Raw genomic sequence first — 27,680 nt, 5'->3', positions numbered from 1 at the left:
AAAACTTTGGGGTGAGTGGTGGAAGGAGGTAAGGGAGTCATAACTTATGGACTGAAGCACAACGTGGGTGTATTTAGAATCCTGCCTTGAGCACTTTGTAGGTGGGAAGCAGCATAACTGATTTCCACTTTTCATTCCCTCATCCCACTGCTCACCTAAAGGGCAGCAGTGGTCTAAGCTACATGAGTTATTGAGGGAGGGGATATAGGTGTCAGTGCTGACTTCCCCCCGTGGCTTTCTGCATTCACCAAGGCAGCCTTTTAGGCAAAGAGCAAGTAGTAACCCCTGCCTGAATCTACCGTCTTCTGCTCAATTATGTGTGCATAGTTAGACAAAAGGATTTCTGCTAAATTTCTCAAATTTCCCACACTTTCAGCATATAGGTAGATCTGTGTTTGGTACTGGGCTTTTTAAATAGGCACATCAGAAAACATTTCTGTTTAAGAAATGAGGAGAGGGAAAGGTTTTGAACATGGTCACTTGTCTTCCTTGCTTTAGCACCAGACTTGGTACAATCTTAGTGTTTTAAGAGCTGTTAAATAGCATACAGTTCCGCTCTTCTTTGCAAAATTGCCAGCTAGGCAGAGATGGCCTCTGTTGCTTTAGTGTATGGGAGCTAAAAAACATTTTTAATTGCACAAAGACTTTGGAAAGCAGGGAGATCGATATTCAGTGCTCACTTTTGAATTGAAACGTCAAAGTTTGAGGCAGTTCCAATTTAAAATACAAACATAAATCAGAAGTAAGCAAAAACTGTTCTTTCGCCTGCTGGAATGGCTAAGATCCTAAGCACTGAAGAAAGGGCAAGCCTGCCATCGTGGATCAAGTTGTTCTAGCTGTGTTCTTGTCAACATGGTAGCGCTGCTGCTTTAGAAATCAAAGTAGCCGCTTTGCAGGGGTAGGTCCTGGAGCCAAGCAAAGATATCTTTAGTTGAACTAGACTGCCACCTAGTGGTCATTTTGGAAAACACATGCTAATCGCATGTCTTCTGGTTCCTGGGCTTGACGGGGTAATGCTCTTAGTGATGGGGAAACAGATGAGGGAGGCAGGGTCGGTCCATGACCCCTCTCCTGCTGAAACTTACTAGAGGTTGGGTTGGTTCCTCTCCAGTTCTGAGTCATCCGCCCTGTTGGGGCTGGAAAGTGGAGAAACGTCGGGGAAGGAATGGGGAGGTTGGTGGTGGATGCAGATTCTGGATCTGAGTCTGGGAAGAAGGCCCACTGATGTGAGGACATTTAGAAAGAAAGCAATATCTTCGCCAGCTGAAGAGTGAGGTAGTGCGGATTCCTTTGTCCCTTATCTTTCTGTAGTGCTTCCCCCAACATGAGGGGTCAGGGATTCTGTAGTCTCAATAGAGAAAATTTGATTTTTAAAAGTCATTCTCTACATTTACTTCACACAGCTGTGGGGTCACTACAAGGCCCAAGGTACTGTGCTGGCACCGTGCTCAGTGTCAACAGCACCACTGAGGGAAAGGTGAGTTAACCAGACCACAACCAACGATGGTCACATGAGGGTCAGTTTCTTGGTCAGCAGTGGGGAAGGGGGAGGTGATAAGTGTAGTCAGTGATTGTTCTTCCATTGGCCGCAGACTTGGTACAACATTAACATTTCCTTACTGGGGGGAGAGTGTCAAGTAGGGGAGATAGCAGTTCCAGGGGTCGGTGAGTCCAGGAAAGTGTACACAAAAGGAAAAGCTAAATTTCGAACTGATATGGGAATTAAAGGATGGACAAGATTTCTCCTGGTTGAGGTGGGGCTGGGGGTAGATATTGTAAACAGGAGGGGAGATAAGAAGTGAAAGTTCTGGCCTGGGAAGGCGGCCCTAACCCAGGAGCAGCTGAGAGACAGGTGAGGCGGGGCGGGAGCCGCAGCAGGAGCGGGAGTGGGAGCAGGAGCTGAGTGGGAGGCTGGGGCTTCTTGTGCCTTAGAGTCCAGAACACGGCGGGCATTAGGAAGCACTGAAGGCTTCTGAGCAGGAGGCTGAGATCTGAGTCAAGGCGGTGGAAGACTCCCCAGGCAGTGAGTGTGGGAATGTGCCGGGTGCTGGGAGAGGCAGGAGGTGGGAAAGGGGCTTGGGGACTATCGCAGCTTTCACAGCAGCTTCTATGAATCCTGGGGGCGTAAAAGCTCCAGCTGGTAGGGCATAGTCAGGTATTAATTGCCCTGATGAAAACTTACTTTAATTATCAACTGAAGATCTTGGTTTTCTGTTAAATACATTTCAGAAATATTAAGCAGAATTGGACTAATTTGGGGAAAGGAGGGTTTTAAAAGAGCTCTGAAAAATAAGTATTTAAGATACTTAAAAAAAAAAAAAAGCCAACATATTGAGATATATTTGGCAAAGGGATAAAATGTAAAGTATTCCTTTCTTGTCTCTGAACCAAAGAACTGCACATGCTGCCGATCACAGGTTTGTTTGGTTATTTTTTAAAGGCTGGGAGGGTCTCAGAAATCATCTCATTTGGGTAGGGACCACTGGTTTTCGTCTCGCACGCCAATGCTTATTCAACAGCAGAGCTGGCTGGAGAAGTAGTTGGCTGTGTTGAGAAGGCCCATAAGGCCACAAATGCTCTAGCTTAATGGATGAGCGTCCCATTGGATTAGCAATGTCTTCCTGGGGATATTTTGGGAAAAGAAGTCACACATGCTATGTATTTGCCATCCTTGACCCAAATGTCTTATTTTACAGTCGAGAAAGCTGTTTTAGAGAGGTTTGTGTGACTTTTCTAAGCTAACAGAAACAGTAAAAAGTAGCATTTAAAGTTAACTTGGGTCTTGCTGAGTTTCATGTTCATAGTTCTTTCCACTAGTCCTTGCAGATGGGGCCCCACGATGCCCTCTCTTCCCCGTTCTGGTAAATGTGTGTGTGTGGGGGGGTGGGGGGGTGGGGAGGTGCATGCTTGTGTGCCTCACACACACTGGTATATATGCATATATGTTTAAATGGAGAAAGTGGAGAGGCCTGGCCTCTGAGAGATCTCTTCCTCTTTTATGTCTAGGGAAGTCACTTGGCTCTTCTGAGCCTCAGCTTCCTCGCAGATCAAATGAGGCTAGGTGGGCAGCCAATCTCTAAGGGCCTTTCAAGATCCGATAAACAGCTCTGGGAGATATGCAGTCTCTCTCATGTCCTTGCCACGTAGTAGGTACTCCATATGCAGCTATTGAATGGAAAAGGAATTTTTCTCCAGGATGGTAATATTTGACTCAGGTATATTTTACAGAAGGGAACAAGGAGCAAGGCACCAAGACGCACCTTTGGACAACAATGCTATTATCTTAGGCTCCGTTCTCTTGATGAAAACTTGGCTTCCTCTATTATCCAAGGGTTGGATCGGTAGGTCCCCGACCCTGTGCTTTCTTTTTTTTTCTTCTTCTTTTTTTGTAACCTTTGATCTCTGGACATTTCACAGATTTTTAGCCCCTCAACCTGAAGGCTAAATTTCTTCAGGAGATTTGGAACAGACAGAAGGAAGCATATGGAATTTGTGTATCAGAAAACTTGAGATCTTGAAAGGCGTTTAAGTTTCCACCCAAGTTCATGGTTTCTGAAGAACCCACACTGCCTTCGGTGAGTCTGTTCCCTTGGTTTTGAAAAAGTCCATTTTACTGCCCAGAACCATTTTTGGTTCTACCCGGACCTAATTTGCAGGGCCCCTGTGGAAAATGAAAATGTAGGGCCTCTTGTTAAAAAATTATTAAGAATTTCAAGGTGGTGACATCAGAGCATTAAACTGAGTGCTGGGCCTTTGTGACCATCTAGGTTGCCTGCCGGGAAAGCTACCTCAGTGCTGCCTCTGCTGCCTCCCCCAAGACAGCAATGAGGTAAATTCATGGTGAAGTCATTAACCTGAGCATGTTCTGTAACACACTGACTTCAGCTCAGTTTTATAAGTTTGGCTAATATTCAATCATATAAATAGAGATCAGGACTCAATTTTGCTTGCAAGGAATGGGTGTACCACAAAAACTTGGTTAAGTTCATTTCTCTGAAACAGAAAAAGTTTAAACACCTTTTATTTGAAGAAATATTGCTTCTAGGCTTTCCTGAAGCCAGAATTGTTCTATAAAAGTATCACGGAATATTATACATGATTAAAAAACACAGTATGCTTCCTGATAACTTGAAATCTTTTTACAAAGCACATCATTCATGATCATAAATATGTTTGTTCTGTCATCCCACCGATGATACACACATCAGGTAAGCAGCTAATTTGAACATATGTACAGAGTCTATGATAGAGATTTAAAGTTACCAAAAAGATTCAGCTATAACATATTAAATTTTCTTTCAAAGAGTTTACCATAAACACTTAAAGAAAACAAAATTTATCTAAGCACTTGAATTATCTAAAAATAAGAAGAAAACCTCTCTTAGGGTAAGCAAAAACACATCTTCTTGGGAAGGTGAGTAGGAATAGGAGGGTACTGATGACTCAGTGAGGTAATCCTTTAGCTGGTATTTGAAAATCTAATACACAACAAGAATATTTTCAAGAATACAGATTTTTGAAAGCAATTTTGAACTATCTTTTTAAACAATATCAGAACTTGGTGAAGGTCTTACAAATAATCATAGAACACAAGGTTAAGAAATTAACTTCCCTTGTGGTATGTTGAAATTGTAGCACATTCATGATTTTATTTTATTGAGAAGTTCCTGGTTAAATTCAAACTAACCATATTTTGTCAACATTTAAGCTTCTTAGCCATGCCAAGAAAACCAAATAAAGATGAAAATAAAAGGTCTTTAGATCTTTTTCTCCTGTCAAGAAAATAACCCAAAATATAGCAATCTTAAAGGTATGATGTATGATGAACGCTTTGAGGCTAGGCACAGAGAGAGCAGGCAATCTTCATTTTGTTTACTTATTTATTTATTTTCACCACCAACATTATTAGCCATGCCTTTCTGCTAATCGATTTTAGCAAGTCGAGGTAAAACACATGCAACATTTTCTGGCAAAAGTTTAATGTCAAACAATATGTGATCCATACTGTGTGTCATCCTTGGGGGTTTATTTGACTTTGTCACAATGACAGCCAACAGTGAGACTGAGAAGCCTGTACAAATAAAAAATAAGACTAATCAAATAGACATGGCATTTTCATCTCAAAGTGCAAAATCATCGAACTGAAAATGATGGCATTGAAAAATTCCAGTGGTTAAAAATGAATCAAAACTTCATTACGCAGGCAGTGGAAGTGTGTTGAAAGATTTACCAGGGGTGTCAAGTTTTAGACACTCGGAAAGGCACCATACCAGCCATCTTGACTGGATAACATGTATATACTTATGTCCCTATGATATTCAAAAGATAATACTGTTTCAGTATAAAACAAACAAACAAGTAAGAAATCAAAACCAAACCAACCAAAATATCCCCAGCCTTTCTTTCTACTCTTGGCAGATAGTAAATTATAGCGATGAGTCTCCGTGTGCACACTGCTCGCTCACATGCTCACCAGCTTCTACTGCACAAAGGTACTCAGGGTAGCTTGGAATGTTGGTGGCTAGGATTACCTTTATTAGTTTACAAATAAAAAAGTTAAAAAGAAATACTGTGTTTAGGGTAAGGTAACAATTTCATCTAATCAGAGGAGAGTGAAGAGGAGGCGCTGCTTTCTAGGTGCTGTGACTTCTCCTTTCCGTGATTCTTCTCCACCTTGGTCAACATCTTCTCCACTGTGCTGGAATTACTTGGGTGTTCTGCAGTGGCCATGGTGAACATTTGATGAACTGAAATTCCATCGGAATGCACAGGAAGATACAGCTGATCTTCAAAAATGTCCTCTCCAAGACCACCATCCTGGGGAAGTTCTTTCGGGTGCCTGCGAATGGGCTGCAGCCTAGGGCTGGGCCTCAGCTCTAGCTCTGTCATGCCATCACCACTGAAATTGGTTTCCAGATGATTGGTCCCTTCATGTCCCATCCGTTTTTCAGTTTTTCTCCAGTGTTCAGAATTCAAACGATTCACTTCTGGAATGTCGTTGTCCCATTCAGGTTTACCCTCTGGACTTAATGTTGGTCGGTTCAAATGCAGGGTTCGAAGGTCGGCTGGCAAGGTCAAATGAGGTGTTTTCCCAACCGTATGCCTTGGGTCTTCATCTGAGTCAGCAGAGGCCATCTCCACTGACACAGAGCGCTCAGCAGACACACCCAGGAACCCATCACTTTGAGCAGTTTGAGTCTTATTTGTTTTATTTTGCTCATAGTGACTCTTCAGCAGTGCAAATACTCTATCTACATCCTTCAAGTAATTAGTCCAGTCCACCAGACTAAGTCTGTAGTTTTGTCTGTACTCATAGACGTTTTCATTCACACTGTGTAGCTCTTCTAGGCCTTGCCAGTTGATGTCTGCAGTGAGACGGGGCTGATTAACCTTCCCATCCATCCCATAACTGTCCTCTGTGAAAAGAGAAGAAAGTGAGTCATTAGTGGAGAAAAGATTTTCTACTTATCTGGACAAGCAACTTACATTGCTTTTCCAGAGTTAATCAATGAAAAATATGACACTCAAAAGCATTTTCCCCTAGTCATTTGTTCTCACAGAGTGGCCTTAGGTTACAGGTGATTAAACAACAGAAAATTGGGGGCGGGGGAAGATCACATTCGTGAAAACATCTATGACTAAACATGGAGCTGAAAATGGCACTGTCCTTTCAGCCAGGGGATTTGGGCTTCACTCCTGGCCCCACTCAAATCAACTTTGCAACCAGAAGAGCATGTGAGTGAGTCCCTCTGAGTCTTGCTCCCTCATCTATCAAGTGTAGAAATAATTGTATGATAAAATCATCACCACTTATAAGGTTGCTGGGTGAATGACAAATTTGAAAGTATTTGAATGTAATAGGTAATGCTTAGTATGATATTTTTATTTTATATTCCCTGACACTCAGTATAAATGCAAATCTGAATGCAATTGAGTTCTTCAAATCAAATGCCCGGATTTATTTCTTTGATTGTTGTTTTTGCCCTGAAAGTTCTATGTCCTAGATAAATGTGTGCCTCAGATAACTGAATGGCTTACTCATATGCAAAGAAGGCACCAGCTTTCTCTCTCTCAGATCTTTCTGCATCTCCAGGATGACTGTAGCCCTGCAGAAAACGACACTTGTTCTCTAGTTGTGCCTAAGTACCATTTGGAAAGAGGTGGCCTAGATGAGTGCAATGACCACCCATAAAGCCACACAGACCAGCAAGAAGAACAAGCAAAACTACACCAAACCCACAACCTCGGTGTAGCTGAAGATAGAGAATCCTACAATCTTCAGATCACCTGTAAGTAAAAAATGTTAACACCAAATCCCAGCAGAGCTGAATGTCACGCTGTGGCCACAAGCCCTGGGAAAACAGTATGGAAGAGAGAAGAGGGAAGTGTCAATGGAGTCAAAGATTGATTGAAGGCCTTAGTGGAAAGAATGTCAAATCTTTTGCATAAAATACTGTAAAGATTCCTGGTGAGTTACAGCACTGACAATGAGAATGGGAACCCTAAGTCCCAGCCTTGTGCCTGTGCACGATTCAAGGTGGCAGTCTGGAAGGCATTGCTTCAGGCAGAAAAGGATACAAAGAAAGAGAGAAGGGAGAAACGCCCTTTGGAAACTGGGTGGTAAAACAAGGAGGAAGCAAAAGGTGGGAAATTTCAGGTCCTGCAAGAAAAAAGAGATATGAAAAGTCAGAAGACACACAACCTCTCTCACTTTCACTCCCAAATAATAATAAAATAAAAAGGTAAAGAGAGAGTATACTTAGTTACAGTCACAGAAAAGAATTCTGTTAAACTAGGAGGCTTGTAAATACTATAAATCCATGAAATAAAAGCAACCTAAATCTATATCAAATTACTATAAAATAAAGAACAATGAGATATCATCTCATGCCAGTCAGAATGGTGACTATTAAAAAGTCAAGAAACAACAGATGCTGGCAAGGTTGTGGAGAAATAGGGAGGCTTTCACGCTGTTGGTGGGAGTGTAAATTAGTTCAACCACTGTGGAAGACAGTGTGGTGATTCCTCAAAGATTTGGAACCAGAAATACCATTTAACCCAGCAATCCCATTACTGAGTATACACTCAAAGGAATATAAATCATTCTGTTATAAAGACACATGCACACATATGTTCATTGCAGCACTGTTCACAATAGCAAAGACATGGAATCAACCCAAATGCCCATCAATGATAGACTGGATAAAGAAAATGTGGTACATATACACGTTGGAATACTATGCAGCCATAAAAAGGAATGAGATCATTTCCTTTGCAGGGACATAGATGAAGCTGGAAGCCATTATCTTCAGCAAACTAACACAAGAACAAAAAACCAAACACTGCAGGTTCTCACTTATAAGTGCGAGCTGAACATTGAGAACACATGGACACAGGAAAGGGAACTCTATAACACTGGGGCCTGTTGTGGGGTTGTCGGGAGAAAGAGAGCATCAGGGAAAATAGCTAATGCATGGTGGGCTTAATACCTAGGTGATGCGTTGATAGGTGCAGCAAACCACCATGGTACACATTTACCTATGTAACATCCTGTACATGTATCCCAGAACTTAAAAAAATAAAATAAACAACAACAACAAAAATAAAATGGAAAACAAGAATTTAAAAAACCATCTTAAGAAAATGCCTCTGGCGAAATAAAGTGCAGAAAACCACAACACACCAGTGCTGTGTGAATTAAATGTTCTAAATCAAGCATCTGAGGATGGAAAAGCCATCTGAAATCAGAAATTAAAATATGAACCTAGCATCTCATGTCCAGTCCAGCTCTCCTTCAAGTATCAAGGCTATGGAGGAACAGTTTGAAACACATAAGAACGCAGGGGGTACTGTGTACATCAGCTCTTCTTTAGCAATCTTCCAGAGGATGTGACTCGTTCATCCAAGAAATCACTGGGGAAACTGAAGCAAACATATAGAGGGTGCACATTTAATAGATTTATCAGATCTAGGATAAAAATACAGGTAAAAGAAGAGTGAAAAAATAATATACGCATTTTATAGGACACGCTAGAAATAATGCAACTAAAAATGTGAGAGGGAGCACAGACCAAAGAGAATAAGCTCATTGAGTATGATTCAGGTAATAGTTGGGAGTGAAGGAAGGCCATTAAAAACTGAATAATGAGATAATGAAAGGTTAAATAAGATAACAGGAATTCAGGCCAGGCATGGTGCCTCATGCCTCTAATCCCAGTACTTTGGGGAGGCCAAGGCGGGTGAATCACTTGAGGTCAGGAGTTCGAGACCAGCGTCGCCAACATGGTGAAACCCCGTCTCTATTAAAAATACCAATAAATAAATAAATAAATAAATAGATAAAAGAAAAAATACAAAACAGGAATTAAGGGCATTAACAATGTATAAGTACAAAGACAATTACCAAAATGCAAACCTTACTAAGTTCTGAAGGAAAAAGAAAAGAGCAACTATCTTGATAAAGAAGAAAGTATAGAAGATGCAATGAGAAATATATAGAAACACAATAGGTGATATCAGTCCAAGGCAGATCAAATACAGCAAGAATAAATAAGAATATGTATTGGAATATTACTGGAACCATCAAGTGGAGCTTTTGGTGTGCTCCCTTGTGGTAGCCACTGGGGCTCATAAAATGAGTGGGCATGGGGGGTGGTGTTGCAGCCATGTAGAGACGGGCTAAGCCTAGACCTATTCCTCTTGCACTCTCAGACATATAATGCCAAAAAGAGAGCCAGAGACTGCAGATGTCTATGGGCCAGATTCCCCTGGGGTAGGCACCCCGCACATAGCTGGTAAGTGGATTGCATGGGAGCAACCAATGCCAGTAGCCCTGAGGGGCTAGACCAGGGTCCTAACAGAAATAGACACTTACCCCGGGCTGGGCTTTGTAGACCCAGTGGTAGACGCAAATGCTTAAACTATTATTACAGGATAGGAACAGAAAATATTGTACTAATTTGGACCACCAAGTTATATTTCTTCAGATCAAAGGACACATTTTATAGCCCACCATGTCCAAAAGTGAGCAAAGATAGTTCATATCAAATGGACATATAATGGTGCACATTATCCTTAGAGTAACAATTCCATAAGAATAGGAAGGAATGGGCAGCTAAAACATTTGCTGTCTAAAATGGGGGGAGAGAAAAGCATTGAAGGCTGGCTTACATACCTTCACACCCAACATGAGAGGGCTAAGGGAGGGTCCCCCACTGGACAGATTTTTCTGCTTTGCAGGGGGATAAGAGGAGAGGGACAGGAGAGGATGCTGGTGTGATGATGCAAGTCTTCTGCACAGCACCTCAACTTTCTTTTTTTATTCTTCATGCAGAGATGCAACTGCTGGTGTTGGAAGCAGGGATGCTTCCTAAGCAAAAAACCCAAATTATACTTTAAAATGATGTCAGAATTCCTAAGGGCCTGATGGGGCAGGTTATGCCTTCATCCCAACTGGCAAAATTGGGGTTTACAGTGAATGCAGGTATATTGCCTGGTGGTTAAAAACAGCTCATTAGTTCTGTACCTATGTAAACTTACTCTATTTGAATGGAAGCAGACTGAGCAAGAGGTACTTGCTAGACTATTACTGGTAGTCTAATAATAATACTAGACTAGTATTACTGCCTGAAGTCTAGAGCAGCACAATGGATGAATCTAATGTCTCCTCCAAAAGTGGAAAAGTTTGGTCATAAATGGATAGATGGAGGAACAGTAACTGAGGCTGAAGGAGTGAATAATTGGGTTATGTCATGAGTCATGAGAGAAATCCAATATTACATTAACAGCTCAAAAAAGGCTCAGAACAGGAGATGACATTGTCTCTTAGCCCCATTATACCAGACTCCTAAAAGGGTGAGGTCATATATTGCTAAGCCCCTCCTGGCAAGATTCAACAGAAGCTGGCAAACCTGAGTGGCCTTGCCCTGGGAGGTATTTTCATATGACAGAATGATGGACTGGACTAATTTTTGATGGCTAAATGGAATTCTAAGAATGTGCCAGTATATTTTGGCTTTTATAATCTTCTCACTAAGGGTTCATGGCCAGGGGACTAGGGCATAATAAGAAAGATATATTTGATGTACCCCCAATTCACAGCAATCCTAATGCCCTTGCAATCTCCAGGGAGATAAGAGTGTCTTTTATATGCTGAGGAGATGGCTAGGGTTCCCTAGACAGCTCTAGGTTGGGAGCTGGGCTGATCATCAGAAAGACCTTCACATGATTAGAGAGTTGGGACTCTCAGTCCCACCTCCCGACCTCTGGGGAGTGGACAGCGGCCTGGAGGTTGAGTTAACTACCGCTGGTCAATGATGCACTCAATCATGCTTATGTAATGGAACCTCGTTAAAAACCTTAAACGATAACAGGGTTCAGAGAGATTTCCAGTTGGTGAATGCAACCACATGCTGTGAAGGTAGCACACTTCAAACTCAAGGACAGAAGCTCCTACGTTTGGGACCCTTCTGGACCTTAGCCTATGTTCCTCTTCATCTGGCTATTGATTTGCATTTCTTATATACTGGTAAATATTTTAAAAATCACTGAAATATACAGAATTAAAAACACAAGAGATGTGGCTCATGCCTGTAATCCCAGCACTTTGGGAGGCTGAGATGGGAGGATTGCATGAGCCCAGGAGTTTAACAGCAGCCTGGGCACCATAGCAAGAATTCACCTCTAATAAAAATTTAAAAATTAGCTGAGTGTGGTGGCACACGCCTGTAGCCCCAGCTACTCAGAAGGCTGAGGTGGGAGGATCGCTGGAACCCAGGAGGCTGAGGCTGCAGTGAGCCACGATTGCTACTATACTCCAGCCTGGGTGACAGAGGGAAATCCCATCTTAAAAACAAAAACAAGAGACTACTTTGCAGACCTCAATGAGAACAAATTTGAAAACCTAGATGAAACATAGTTGCACAGGAAAATAGTTTGCCCAAATTGACGCTGTTCAAAGAAAAACTTTAGCTGAATTAAGTTTAACAGAGTTTAATTGAGCAAAGAACAATTTGCAAATCTGGCAGCCTCCCAAGCCAGAGTAGGCTCAGAGACTCCAACGCAGCTGCGTGGTGGAAGAAGATTTATGGACAGAAAAAGAAAAGCGACGGACAGAAAACAAAAAGGAGGTACAGAAGCAACCAGACTGGTTACATCTCAGCGTTTGCCTTATTTGAACAGAGTTTGAACAGTTGGCCACCTTTGATGGGCCAAAACTCAGTGATGGGCACAAGAGTAGGCTACAGTCTGTATGCAACTCTATTTAGGTTATAGTTCACGATGTACAGAGAAACCTTTAGGCTGAACTTAAAATATGTGAGGAAGCAGCTTTAGGCTAAACTTGATTTAACAACCCAATATAGATAGAAGGCTTTAATAAAACAGTTTCCATAGAAGAAAAAGAAAGCCCAAAGAACCACTCTGCAAAGATGCATCAGGTCTATATACTTTCACAGGAGAAGTTTACCAAATCTTCAATGAAAAGAGAATCCTGATAAACTGTTCTAGAGCAGACAACTCAAGAAGACTTCCAAACTCTTTTTACGAAGAGAGGATAACATTGATAGCTGCGATAGGCAGAAGAGTGGACTCCACCCAGCAAAGATGTCCACATCCAAATTCCTGGAAACTATGGACAAGTTCCTTTACCTGGCAAAAGAGACTCTGTGAATATGACTAAGTCATAGATCCTGAGATTGGGGCGTGGGAGTATCCTGGAGTATCCAGGTGGGGCCAGTGGGATCTCAAGAGTCCTTAAAAAGGGAAAGAGAGGTGGTAGGAAGGAGGGTTAGAGAAGATGTGACCCCAGAAAACAGATGAAGGTGTGGGTTGGGGGAGAGACTGATTTGAAGATTGGCTACATTTTTGTATTTGAAGATGGTGGAAGAGACCATGAATGAGGAATGCAGGCAGCCTCCAGAAACGGAAAAAAGCAACGACATTCTTGCCTTGAGCCTCCAGAAGATTTCAGCCTAGTAAGATTCATTTCGAATTTCTGACCTCTAGAAACACGAGAGAATACATTTGTGTCGTTTCAAAGGAAGAGTGGTAATTTATTACAGCAGCAATAAGAAACTAATGTAATAGCTAAGAGATAATGCCAGTAAAAATGAAAATGAAATCACAGATGATATCTTTTAAAAATATGATACAAAAATCTTAAAATATTAGTGAACAGAATTCAATATTACGAAAGCAACACACAATGACCCAGTGGAATTTATTTCAGGAATGAAAGGATTCATTCTTACCAAATCTATTAATATAATATACAATAATAATTTAACAGATCTAAAGAGAATAATTATCTGGTCATCTTCACAGATGCTAAAAAATTCTTTTTGACAAATTCAACATTCATTAAAGATAAAAGCATTAAAAAAAAACAGGACCGATGGCTATTTCCTTAGCACAATAAAACTATATATAACTCAGTCCTAAAGCTTGCCTCTTATTTAATAGAGAAACCCTAAAAGCAATTTAATTGAAATCAGGAGCAGGGTAACATTAAATTGGAAGTATTAGTTCACTCAGTTAGACATATCTCTACATATCTGTAGTACAAAAATAAATGTCGAGGCTGGGCACAGTGGCTCATGCCTGTAATCCTAGCACTCTGGAAGGCCGAGGTGGGCGGATCACCTGAGGTCAGGAGTTCAAGACCAGCCTGGCCAACATGGTGAAACCCTTTCTCTACTAAAAATACAAAAATTAGCTGGGCATGGTGGCAGGTGCCTATAATCCCAGCTACTCAGGAGGGGAGGAAGGAGAATTGTTTGAACCCAGGAGATGGAGGTTGCAGTGAGCCAAGATCGTGCCTCTGCACGCCAGCTTGGGAGACAGAGCAAAACTCTATCTCAAAAATAAAATAAAATAAAACAAAATAAAATAAAATGAAAAGGAATAGATGTTGATAGATGCACGTGTGTGTCTTAGCTCTCTCCAGCAAAAGGATCTATATGCCAAGAGACCTCAGCAGCAATTTTATACACCTCAGACCCAGATTTTGGTGTTCAAATGCCATTCCCCTTTAAAAGGAACTGGGGCCCTTTGGAGAAATGGCTGCTTCCAGATGTGGAGTGGCAAAAATGCAAGATGAACCTGGAACAGGCCTTTAGGCCAGAAAGCAATGAGGTGGTCAAAAAATGATGAGGATGCTTCAAAAGTACACAGAACTCAGGTGCAGGGACACCAGTGGCCAAATTTAAGACACTTTAATCATCAAAATAAATAATGATAGCAAGAGAATATCCATGGAATAAACTGAGAATCTGAGTTCATACTGATAGAAATAAATACACAGGAGAGGAGGAAAATCTCTTCTTTTATATTTTTGAAATAGGGTCTGACTCTGTCACCCAGGTTGGAATGTAGTGGTGCTATCTCAGCTCACTACAACCTCTGCCTCTGAGTAACTGGGACTACAGGTGCTGGGACTATACCCAGCTAATTTTCTAAATGTTGTATTTTTAGTAGAGATGAGGTCTTGCTATGCCGCTCAGGCTGGTCTTGAACTTCTGAGCTCAAGCACGTATTCCTCCCACCTCAGCCTTCCAAAGTGCTGAGATTACAGGTGTGAGCCTCCACATCTGGCAGAGAAATCTCTTCTTTACAGTACAGTGCTACCTAAAAAATTCAGGAGGAGCCAGGCATGGTGGCTCATGCCTGTAATCCAGTACTTTGGGAGATTGAGAGCTGGGAGAATCGCTTGAGCCCAGGAGTTTGAGACTAGCCTGGGCAATAGAGTGAGACCTTGTCTCTGCAAATTCTTTTGTGTTTTTAAATTAGCTGAGTGTAGTGGCATGTGCCTGTAATCCCAGTTACTTGGGAGGCTGAGGTGGCAGGATCCCTTGAGCCTGGGAGGTCAAGGCTGCAATGAGCCAAGATTGCACCACTGTGCTCCAGCCTGGTTGACAGAGCAAGACCCTGTCTCACAAAAAAAAAAAAAAAAAAAAAAAAAAAAACAAAAAAAACAAAAAAAACCAAGCAAGAAGAATTACAGAGTGAGAGAAATCATCATTTGCAGCCATCATGGTAACAACAAATGATTCAGGCAGAAATGAATCATGGAATCATGAATGGCTTAAAAGCTAGTAGATGAATTACCTATTAATTAAAAAAGAAAAAAATTACAGTGGCTTCACCTAGCAAACTCCACCTTTGCCAAGTAATCAAAGGTAATACCACCAAGATGTCATGCAGCTCCTGATAAGATATCCCAAGATGACAATATGTGGTATTCCTGACAAAAATCCACAGCTTCAGTTCAATCCTGACGAAACGTCAGACAAACCCCAACAGAGGGACATTTTACAAAATAACTAGCATATACTCTTTAAAATATCATGACTGATAATGAGAAGGTGAGGAACTGTTCCAGATAAAAGGATGCTTAAAAGAGATGAGTTTCCTGCAATGTGTGATTCTGGATTGGATCCCAGGCCAGAAAAGCAAAAAAGGATGAATATGACATTATTGGGACAATTGTTAACATTTGAACATGAAATGTGGATTTGACAATTGCATTGTAACAATGTTAAATTACTTGATTTTGATAAATGCGTAACAGTTATATAAGAATGCTTTTGTTCTTAGGAAATACCTCCTAAACCATTTATATATAAAGGGGAATGATGTTTGCAAATTACTTGCAAATGATTCAGAATAAAAGGTATGTGTATACGTGGAGAAAGTGAGTGAAAGAACAAGAAAAAACAATAAAGCAAATGGGGTAACAGTTCTTGAAATTATTCTTGCAATCTTTCTGTAAATGTAAAGTTATATCAAAATAGAAAGTTACACTTATTTGACATTAGAACTTAAATTTTCCATGTGTCTCCTGGTTTCTGCCTGTCTTCAGCTCAAAAAAGGAAACCCTTTTTTTGGGTCATTTGGAAGCTCTTTGTTCAGAGAGAAAAGGTATATAGATAGGCTTGTTCTGACAGGTGAATTTTCAGAATAAATGTAGATGATTTCACATTACAGGTAATTATTCCCCAATCCCGGAAGCAGAAAAGCCGTGAATCCACTAAGAGAAATTCAAGAACATACCCAGGTCGCAAGCCAAGTCACATTTCTTTCTAGATGACACTTACTTACTTTTAAAAACGTAACCATGTAATTACATCATGCTATATTCCACAGATGGGTAACTTAAGAGATGATGCATGCATGGAATTTTAACTCTACCTGGAGCAGTGTTACAATTAACAGGTGCTGATGATGTCATAAGAAGCAGAAGGGATTGTTTCTGCAGACACAGGCTGACTTCTGCAGCTTCTCTGGTCTCTTCTCTTCCCCTTTGACACATCTCTCTGTACCAGGTGCAAAGTCCTGAAAGTACCAGGCTTTCTCCTGTTTGTATTTATTTCTAGAATGTACTTCCCTGACTCATTAGCCCAGTCAGCTCTCAGCCTTCAAGATTAAGCATCATCCCCTCCACAGAACCTCTCTGGCCATTTCCCTGGGTTGTGTGAACGCCTCCATTATGGCATCATCTATACCTGGTTCTGGGTATCTGTGCTCAGTAGCAAATTGAATTTCACCAGGCCAGGTGTCTATAGTTTCAAGAAGCAAGCAATGGGCCCATCAGAAAATCACAAACCCTTATATATAGTTTGTTGCTTGTTGCTATCTGGCAGGATATTTTAATTAATATAGCTATTCTCTTTCAAGTCTCATTTCTAATGGTGCTAATTTAAATTTCACAATGGAAAGAGCCCAAACAGAGTATCTGCATTAATATATCTGCTCCTTTCTCCTAAGCCCTTCCATGTTTTGCTGAGCTCTTTGTTTTTTTTCTTTGTTTGTTTCTGAAGGCACAGGGTTTCCAACATTTGGACCAAATTGGTATTCATCTTGGGTGATTTTCATGCTACTTGAAACATAATATGTTTTAGCTTGAAATGGAATTTGATTGAGGCTTTGAAATTTCAGATGTTCTGATTTTGGTGTCCTGCCAGTATCAAAAAGCCAATTTACAATTTGCTTTTGGATACTAGCAGGACACCAAAATCAGAATTGGCCTTAGTAAAAAAGACCATACATTTCTTTCTCTTTTGAGACGGAGTATCACTCTTGTTGCCCAGGCTGGAGTGCAATGGTGCAATCTCAGCTCACTGCAACCTCCGCCTCCCGGGTTCAAGCCATTCTCCTGTCTCAGCGTCCCAAGTAGCTGGGATGACAGGCATGCACCACCACGCCCAGGTAATTTTGTACTTTTAGTAGAGACAGGGTTTCTCCATGTTGGTCAGGCTGGTCTCGAACTCCTGATCTCAGGTGATCTGCCCACCTTGGCCTCCCAAAGTGCTGCGATTACAGGTATGAGCCACTGTGCTTAGTCTTTTTTTTGGTAAGGTGAAAGCAAGTTTATTAAGAAAGTAAAGGAATAAAGAATGGTTACTCCACAGGCAGAGCAACCAGACCATAAATTTCTAACCTTCTTAATTTTATGGATGAATTGCAGGAATAGCTATTTATTTTACAAATGAAAGCCAATTAATGTTCAACCATAAAGACAGTCTAAAAATAGAAAAAAATATGTGTCATTTATAGATGACTACCTGTGTGTGTCAATGGCTGATTATATCCACTTATTGGTATATGCATATAACTTTTCCTCTTTATTAATATAGCATTGACATTAAAAACTGCAATTTTATCATCCATTAATGTGAAAATAAATGTCCTTCAAAATTCCAGGGCTCAGCCAGGCGCAGTGGCTCATACCTGTAATCCCAGCACTTTGGGAGGCTGAGCTGGGAGGATCACTTGAGCAGGAGTTCGAAATCAGCCTGGCCAACATGGTGAAACCCCATCTCTACTAAAAATACAAAAATTAGCCAGGCATCGTGGTCTGAACCTGTAGTGCCAGCTACTAGGGAGGCTGAGGCAGGGGAATTGCTTGAACCCAGGAGGTAGAGGCTGCAGTGAGCCAAGATTGTGTCACTGCACTCCAGCACTCCAGCCTGGGTGACAGAGCAAGAAAAAAAAAAAGAAATATAATAAAAAAAAAATTCCAGGGCTCTTTGATACAATTTGTCTCTCACTATTCAAATTTATTAATTAACATTGGTCACACAATAACATGAATTCAGGGCTTACTTTTCAGGTAATATCTCATGAAATCCTTGTGTATTATTATGTATATGTATTATCACCTTATTAAAGATGAGAAAATTCAGCCATAATAAAAGAAGTTAAATAAATTGTCCAAGAGAACCAGTATAGTGTAGAGATTAACAGCACAGCTAGAACCAGAGTCTCTGGGTTTGAATTTCACCATTTATGAGCTGTGTAATCTTGGGAAAGTTATTTAGTCACTCTGTGGCTTAATTTCCTCATCTGTAAAATGGGGATAATAAGCTGGGTGTGGTGGCAGGCGCCTGTAATCCCAGCTACTTGGAAGGGTGAGGCAAGGAGAATTGCCTGAACCTGGGAGGTGGAGGTTGCAGTGAGCCAAGATGGCACCACTGCACTCCAGCCCGGGCGACAGTGTGAGAGTACGTCTTAAAAAAAAAAAAAAAATAAGGGTAATAATAGTACTGACCTCACAAAGTTATTGAGAGGGTTAAATACATTAATATATGCAAGCACTCAGAAGAGCGCTGGACCATAGTAAGTGCTGTAATACTGTTAGCAAATGGTCCTCAAATTGGGAAGTGATGGAGCCAGAACTGACCCACAAGCCAATGTGACTCACAAAACTATTCTCATAACTATTTATGTCACCTAATCTGATCAGCCCAAATCCTCTCATATTATTTCTCCCAGTTCAATGCTCTTGAATGTCTGCCTATTGCTTTTAGGACAGAGATTACATCCTTTGATGTAGCATGTAACTAGGGTGACCACATTTTTGGTTTGCCTGGGATGGTCCCAGTTTGTATCTGCTGTACTGGTATCCTGTTCAGTTTGGCATTTGTCCAGAATTTTTGATATTTTAGCTTAAAAAATAGTTTTAAATACAGCTGTTTTATAGATCTATTGACTATTTCATTGGTAAACAAATACATAACAATATTTATATAGAATGAATATAATATAATCATTAACTTTTTTTTTTTTTTTTGAGACGGAGTCTCCCTCTGTCTCCCAGGCTCTAGTGCAGTGGCACAATCTCGGCTTATTGCAAGTTCTGCCTCCCGGGTTCACGCCATTCTCCTGCCTCAGCCTCCCAAGTAGCTGGGACTACAGGCGCCCGCCACCACGCCCGGCTAATTTTTTGCATTTTTTAAAGTAGAGACGGGGTTTCACCGTGTTAGCCAGGATGGTCTTGATCTCCTGACCTTGTGATCCGCCCGCCTCGGCCTCCCAAAGTGCTGGGATTACAGGTGTGAGTCACCGTGCCTGGCCTAATTAACTATTTTTAATACTCCTCCCCTATGGTCAAAACATCCCTGTTTGGAAGATAAATTATATCATCATTCTCCATAAAACATGCTCCATAAAATAGGCCCTGGTTGCCTTTTCAGCTCATCCTTCTCTTCTCCTCCCCTTGCACTGTCACGGAACTGATCATAAGTCCCCACATGAGTCTTGCCTTCTGGTTGGACTGACTTCCTTTTCCATCCTGTGTCTGGATCACTGCACTGTTGCCTTCAGGATGTGGCATAAATGCCAACTCCTTGGAAAGCTTCCTCTGATTCCTCCGGGTTGGGTTGGAGCCCTCCCCTGGTTCTTATGGCGCCATAAATTTCTGGTCAAAGCACTTTGCATCGTGCATTCTAACACCAGATTGCACTCCCGGTGAAGGCGGCGTTTGGCACAGAGGTGGTCATTTAGATTCTTTCTGTCTTTATTTGTTGCATGGATGAATGAGGACACATTTTCCCCCTATATATTGAAACTGATTAAATATACATTTCATTCTGCAGTCTGGGGAGGATCTTAAGGAGTTCTGCACATGCTATACTTTAGTTTCTTCTATGGCACAAGAAACAAGGCCTTTGGAATAGGGTCACTATTGGAAAGGTAAGAAAAATGATGAACACACTCTGACAGCTTAGACTAAACCAAGTCTGACCTTAACCTTACCAGGGTGGCCACTGTTGTCACCCCTGCCACTACCCAGCTCTCATGGCAGAGCTTTGGCTGGATTTTGGTGCCTACTGGCTGCTCTGTGACACATCTCTGTGCATGCAATGGCCCTGGCTCTGACATACACCCTAACGATCTTCACCCCAAGTCTCCTCAACACCTTAGGGGGCCAATTTCACCTCCAGCCCATTTAACCCAAAACCCTGCCCCTGCCCCATCTCTTGTTTGAGCATCTGAAACAGAAAAGTCCAAAAGTGCTAGTAAGACAGCTTTAAAATAAGATGGAGTCCCTGAGAGGACTCCATCTTATTGGAGAGGAGAATCTGGGAAGCTCCATTAGAGTAACCTAGAGCAGGACAGCGAAGGTTTGGTTTGTTCTTCTCATCTCAAGAGGTTCAGGCAGTTCAGAAGATGGGCTGAGTGCTCAATTCTTGGTTGCCGGTGACTGATGATGGAGATTGGTGGTGTTGATGAATACCTTTTTGTCTTTCTTATAAAATATACTAACACGCTTTGGAATTCATATCACTGAAATTCCCTTTCCCATACTCTTTCATTCATATACATGTCCTGCATTTGGTATTATCCAATGACTCCACCACTTATTGGGGGTTGGCCCCTGCCAGGGTCTGTTCTAAGCATGCCAACCAGGGAGGCTGGGATTTGAACTCAAACTAGTCAGGGGCTCCAGCGTCCACCCCCATGACCACAGTGCTGTATGGCACTAACACACAGCTGTGTCACCCATGGCCACCTTTGGCACACACTGTCACTATGGGGGAGATGAATCAAAATAAGCAAAAGCAATGTGGTCAGAGCGTGGCTGCTGAGGGTGGAGCTCAGTGTGGTCTAACAGCTCAGAGGCTTGAAGCAAAGGATCAGGAAGCAGCCCTGCCAGAGGAAGGCTGCCAAGAACTGACCGCCTGCCCTACCAAGCCACGGGACACGTGGCCATGGCTGCCAGGAGCTCCTCTTGGCCCTCAAAGGGCAGCATCAGCTTTCACACACAGTGGGAAAAATAAACACCCCATCAACCTGCTGATTTTTCTATATTTTGCAACACACTTAGAAGATGTTGCTTTCAAATCAGCCACAAATTATTTCCTGAGTCATGAGTGCCACCTTCTAAGCTGTGCTCTCCCTCTGAGCTTGTCCTAACTGGAAAATGACCAGGATGAGTATGCAAAGCGTTTCAGCTGCCCCTCCTGCCTCATGCACAGGGAACAGCAAAAGGAAGAGAAAAGAAAAGATAGAAAAGAAAAGAAAGGAAAAGAAAGAAACTGAACAGCAACAGAAAAAAAACCCAAAAAACTTGCTTTATGAAAATCCTCTAAATAAGTCTGAAGATTAATTTTTGAAAATCCACCAAAAAGAAGGCAGTTTATAAACATTTATTTAGTTCATCTTGTACAGGATACATTTTAAAAAATGCTCTGTTGAATTTTCAAATTTCAAATTCTTCAGATCTGGTTCTTATCATTTCTCTCAGTCTTTTGTAATCAAATTTCACGATAAAAATCTTTTTTTTTTTAAATTAGTTTTCTAAAACTATCGAAATCTGAAAGAATTAAGGCACTGAAGCCTCCTAAGTGGCTCCATCAATGGAGACCTTTGAACTGTTGGACCCCATTGGAAGACAGTACTTTTCCTGGCATTTCTGTACATACTTGTTTTGCATCTGTTCTCATTCAATCCAATAAGATACAAGGAGCAGGTAAGGCCACATCAAACACTACATTTGGGTGTTTAGTGAATTCCCAGGTGTGACTAGGCAGATATTTTCCATGTCAAGATTTCCTGCTGCCACATGGATATCCACTGAAAGATGGCTTGCTTTGTGGACTATGAAATGGCAAAGTCTGAAAATGCCAGTTATTTTGAACTATAAAGTATCCTTAGATCTGTTCTCTGGTAAGGAGCTTACAAGGGGAAAAAAGCAACAGGTAACACCATGTTGCCCCTGCATATATGCTTTCAACAACTAAAGTTGCCAAGATTATGTGAAAATGACCTCAGAAACAATTGATTATCTGGCCCATTGAGTGGTGGTGGCAGGGATCAGGGAAGGGGAGGGTCCCAGATGCTTGTCATTTACACCCAAACAGCAGTTAAACATTCTTCCTTTCAAAGTTGGCCAGGGGTGACTTCATGGAGAATGACTCTCTGACTCATCCCTGACCAATCTTATGTCTTAAATAATCTGTGAACACCCTTTTATCTCTTTCATGACACTAGACTGAAAATCCCTTAGCTATAAATTGAGTGCCTCATAAAATAACTGTAAAGTCAATATTTAGAGATAGGTCCATTTAAAATGTTACACTTTGGAAATGTCTTAATGTGACCAATGGGAGGCAGGCAAGATCATCCTCGTGTGCAGGATATTACCTCATCAGCCCATGCCCCAGGGAGACCAGCTCAAGGGTGGGGTCTTCTGCTCTGTCTTATGTGTGCTGGGAGTGACACAGGGTTGGTGTGGGGCAGATTGAGGACAGTTAAGATGAAGAACAAGAGAAAATAGAAAAAAGAAGACATACATAAATGGCTATAACATATCCCCGAAAGTCCAGCTTCCTTTGTTTTCATCTGCCCCATCGCCTTTCCTGTTGTCATTTGGCTTCTTGTTGGACTAATGACCTGCTCTGTAAAGGGAACCCTCTGAGACCATAGCTCTGGAGGTTAGAGGGGCAGAACAGGGTGCCAGGAACAGAAATATTCTTTGGTATATTAATTTTAAAGATATAAATACAGATGAAGAAGATTAATATAGATAAAGAAGATATTAATATGGATGGCACCATTTAAGTTCACACTTCTTTGATGGACGTTTTTCTCCCAAGTGGATCCATTAACTAGGGTACTGGTAACGTCCGTGCCTCAGTTTTGCCTCAGCAGAGGTGGTAAGGACAGTGCCTAGCTGCTTCAGGTGGCAGACCTGCCTGAGGTCTGTGCTCAGAGTAGAAAATTAGCAATGGTGAATACTGCCAGGTGACCAAGTGACACGGCCACCCGGAATGTGTGTCCCCTCTCAGGAGCACAGTGAGGGATGGATGAGGGTTGGAGGGGGATAAAATGACAGGGCTGAGGGTTGTTTATGGAATGTTTGTGTGTTGTCTTGGTGCTATGTTGAGACTATTGAGTGTCTTTATTTATTTATTTTTAGAGACAGGGTCTCTCTCTGTTCCTCAGGCTGGAGGTCAGTGTCACTATCATAGCTCACTGCAGCCTCAACCTCCTGGGCTCAAGCGATCCTCCTGCCTCAGCTTCTTGAATAGCTGAGTAGCTGGGACTACAGGTGTGCATCACCATACCTGCCTAGTCAAAAAAAATTTTTTTGTCTCACTTTGTTGCCCAAGCTAGTCTCAAACTCCTGGACTCAAGCAATCCTCCCACTTGGCCTCCCATAGTGCTAGGATTACAGGCGTGAGCCACTGTGCGTGTCCCTTTACCAGTGTCTTGACTCCCGGTACTCTGTTCCCAACTCCCAGCACCTTCTCTTTATTCACCACCTCTCTGCAGAGCTTTCAGAATCTTATGGCTGCTGCTTTTCACCACCAAAGTTAATGAATGAACATCAACAAGGAAATTCCTTGTTTCCTCCAACTTCGGCTTTAGAATGCTCTTAAAATTCTCATTAGTCCTTTTGTGCCTTTGATGCTATATTTAATAAAAATCTCTAACCCATTTTTGTGAAGCTCCCCCACCAAATCAATGTGTAAGTACCACAAAGAAAATAAACTCCCCCTCTCCTCTCCCGGGGCTCCCAAAGGCCATTCTGTTTTTTTGTTTTTTTTTCCTTCACATGATTCCATGCTTAAAAGCATCATCCAACAAGCAAACAAGCATGGGAGTGAGTAAATGCTCTGGGACATCTTGATGGGACAGTGAGCTGATTTAAAAGCAAAATGTCAGATCTGTGATCAATGACAAAACATGGTGGAGAATGCTGTTAGAACAAGCATGCACCCCTAGCTGTGCTCTGTGCAACACGGTAAGAAACAGAAATTAGTGGAAATGACTGGATCATGCAATTATTGGGGAAGAAGCTGCCAAGAAGAATAAAAAAGTGTGAATACCTGTGTAGGTCATAGCTTCCTCCATCTTTATTTCCTGATATAGGAAAATACAAGAGTAATTTCTGTTAGCTTTAGAACTTATAAACCCATTCACTATATAGTTTTCCATGCACAACATCTAAATCCTACAAAGAAACACATGGTGTTAAATACAGACAGTGTTAAAGCCCAACAGAGATTTCCTATTAGGTTCAAAATGAGGATTGAAAGCTATAAATGAAAAGATTTAAGATAAAAAAGAGTTCATACAAAAAAATAGGTGGGTGTTAAAGGGAGGAGAGCCCACTTAAAAGCAGTGGGCAAGGTACTTCCAGAAGTCCATGTAATTCTCAGGAAAAGTTAAATTTTGGTTATTTTTAGACAAAACATTGGGGAAAAAAACGGGCTAATAATCATCTCCTGTAGGAACAGTCTGGAAGGTGGAGAGGATGGCTTGAAGTGAAACAGCGTAACTGGCTCCACCCATTGTGTCATTTCACCATTAAGGGACTCTATCAGATTTCACTAAGTAGAGTTGTTATGTCACCAACAATAAAAGTCCTGTGTTCTTTTGGGGAGAAATATCTGGGTATAGTATTTCTAGTGCCTCTAATGGTTGGTTAAGATTCCTAGTCTTTGCAGGCTCCTTCCTTCCTTCCTTCCTTCCTTCCTTCCTTCCTTCCTTCCTTCTTCCTTCCTTCTTTCTTTCTTTCTTTCTTTCTTTCTTCTTTCTTTCTTTCTTTCTTTCTTTCTTTCTTTCTTTCTCTCTCTCTCTTTCTTTCTTCTTTCTTCTTTCTTTCTTCTTTCTTTCTTTTCTTTCCTTCTTTCCTTCTTTCTTTCTTTCTTTCTCTCTTTTTTTTTGGTAAGATTTGAGGAAAAGTCAACAGATAAGCAGGATATTTGAAAAGATTTGAGCTCAGTGGGGTCAGTGACCAAAAGACCTATTTTGTAAGTCTATTCTGCTCTTGACTGACAACTGATTCCACTAAGTGTTAACTGAGAGGTGTTGATTGAGAACTGAGGATTTATATTTTCTTAGGGGACTCCCAGAACTCAAAAGCCTTTGTGACCCTACAGTGGCAGAGATGACAGGTGGTGCTGTTGATCATTCTGGGATGGGAATCCCTACCCCCTTCAAGGCATGTGGCCCAGAAAGCTGCCCATTTTACTGCTGATGACACTGGCTCTGCACCAGACCCACAGAGAAAACCCAGCGGCACCACAAAAAGCTCCTGCAAGCTGCACCCAAATGCCTGTAAGTTCAGCTCTTCATCCTTCTGGAGCCGGCATGCCATGCCAAGGTCCATGCCCTTGCCGGTTTTAGGTCTTTCTCCTTCCTTGTATGGAGAGCTGGTATTTACATTTCTGTAGAAATCATGAGGAGGAAATGAGAATTTTTATCAACCAAGAAAGAGCTGGGGTGGACACTGAAAAGAACTGCATCTCCATGAAACAAAGGAGAAATAAGCCAGTTTAACACACAGAGCAGGGAAGGAACATCTGGCTGATTCCCTTCAGACCCTCTTTTATTTTTAGATCCCAAGTTAATGAACTGCTCCAATATCTCTAGTTTCAGATGAAAAATACTGGCAAAAGAAATCTAATTCAATGTCATAGGCAGGGTTCCAACTGGGGGAACTCCAAACTGGGATAGCAGAAATAGAGCATTGTGCCTTTCCATCAAAGTTCTCTTAAAAAAAGAGAATATCCTGGTTTACTTAGAGTATATCTTCAGACTGTTGACGGCAATAACAAACAAATCCCCAATGCTTTCATCTCATCTTCCAACAGATGCTTCTATCAGGAATCAAAGTTTACTAATAGAATAGAGCTGTGGGAGATATTGGAAGGAAATGCTCACCAAATCTTTTGGTGGATTAAGTTTTTCATTAGTACACCCAGAGCTAAACTTAGAGATCAAATTGTATTTAGAATTGCCTGCAAAGTGTCTCCCTAAATATCTTGAACTATATGTTTCTGTGCAATTAAATGTTTCCAAGGCAGAAAGCTTAGTAACACAAAGAATTTTCCAGGTAAAATAGAAAAAATACTATTTTTTTCCTTACCAATATCAAGATTCTTAGGTCTTGGGTTGCACTGCTTATATCCTTGACAACTTCTGAGCTCCATTAGTTGTACGTGTAGCTGATTCAAAATGCCTCGTTCTACCGTGTGCACTGTATTTGTGAGCTGTGAATGGAGACAGGACAATCTATTTAAGCTTATGTCTGGTTATCCTATTTTCAACAACCTTCATAAAATGAACATATATTGTCTTACCTGATAAGGATCTGTATTCATATCAAAATACTCCAAAAAGCCAGTAGCAAACTCACAGAAAAGAAAATTATGCGTCTCATTAACTGTACGCAAACACCAGTAGGTGTTATTGTTAGAACTCGTGCAAGCACAGAAAGATCCCACTGTTGGGTAAAAAAGAAAAACACAACAAAACAAAAAGAGTGAAAAACCTTAGGCAGAGGTAGGCTTGCCATTCCAGTGTTCCCTTATCTTTACACTTTAAAGTTCACAATTTCTTTCTTACAAATACTGTGGTTTCATGTTAAGAATAATAATACCTTCCCCCCCCATGTAAATTTGCTGTGAAAATGGGGAAAAAGATAGTGATCTCTTATAGGCTGAAGACTAAAGTAAAATTTCAGGCATATTAGTTTATCCTCCCCTTAGCTCTGTTATGCAGTGGCTTCCAAAGAGGGGTGAGTGAGGGAAGTATGAGAAGAAAAATATCAGAATTTCTATTTATTCTCTTTTTGAAAAAGATAAATGGTTATTTAATAAAGATTTGGAACTAGTACCCTCGCTTGTTCTATATGGCAGATGGTCATGTGTCACCAATGAAGCATATAAAGATGGGATTTTGCAACAAAGAAGAGTTTAGAGAAGCCTTGAGCCCAGCCTGGAGGATTTGGGATGGTCTCTGCAACACTCTAGCCTGAGCTAGGCTGTGACCACAAACATCTTTTATACTACATAGCCCCCTGGTCAACTTGTAGAAGGTATGCAGAAGAGATGTCCCATTTATAATCAACTCACCCACACTTCTGTTTACAAAAGGGCACATGTTCTAAATTTGCTCACCTTTCTTGAATTTCAGAAATGTGCTGCCTAATAAATATTTTTTTTAAGAGATAGGGTCTCTCTCTGTTACCCAGGCTGGACTAGAACTCCTGGGCTCAAGTGATCCTCAGCTTCCCAAGTAGCTGGGACTACAGGCATGCGCCACTGTGTCTGGCCCAGCAAAAAATTTTTTTAAAAACAACTATTAGGTTGGTGCAAACGTAATTATGGTTTTTGCATTGTTGAAATTTGCTGTTTGATATTGGAATGCATTCTTAAATAAATGTGGTTGTATTAATCATTTTAATGGCCATTTCTTGCTTTTTTTTTTGCTAATAACATATTACTTGCTCTTTATGTTTATTTTAGACTATGGAAATGGTGTTAGACAAAAACTAAATTCCAGTGATTTTCTTATTTGAGTTAAAAATGGATCGTAAAGCAGTGGAGACAACTTGCAACATTAACAAAGCATTTGGCCCAGGAACTGCTAACGAACATACAGTGGAG

The 27,680-nt window shown here is 41.2% G+C and overlaps 1 protein-coding gene across 2 annotated transcripts in view; it reads right to left on the bottom strand.

Moving 5' to 3' along the window:
• Nucleotides 1–4,862: 4,862 nt before the first annotated feature.
• The window catches only part of SULF1 (sulfatase 1), a 192,097-nt gene continuing 169,279 nt past the window's right edge, over nucleotides 4,863–27,680 (bottom strand). For both annotated transcript variants that reach the window (XM_033202492.1, XM_033202491.1), the window contains exons 19-22: nucleotides 26,373–26,515; nucleotides 26,159–26,282; nucleotides 24,114–24,147; nucleotides 4,863–6,416 (exon numbers count right to left, since the gene is read on the bottom strand). In XM_033202492.1, coding sequence (XP_033058383.1) covers nucleotides 6,386–6,416; nucleotides 24,114–24,147; nucleotides 26,159–26,282; nucleotides 26,373–26,515 — 332 coding nt within the window. In that variant the 3' untranslated portion in view covers nucleotides 4,863–6,385. The remainder of the gene's footprint in view (nucleotides 6,417–24,113; nucleotides 24,148–26,158; nucleotides 26,283–26,372; nucleotides 26,516–27,680) is intronic.

This window comes from Trachypithecus francoisi, unplaced genomic scaffold (genome assembly GCF_009764315.1).
Source record: "Trachypithecus francoisi isolate TF-2019V2 unplaced genomic scaffold, Tfra_2.0 Lachesis_group7, whole genome shotgun sequence".
Classification (NCBI taxonomy): Eukaryota; Metazoa; Chordata; class Mammalia; order Primates; family Cercopithecidae; genus Trachypithecus; species Trachypithecus francoisi.
This window is presented reverse-complemented; position numbering and strand designations above follow the sequence as displayed.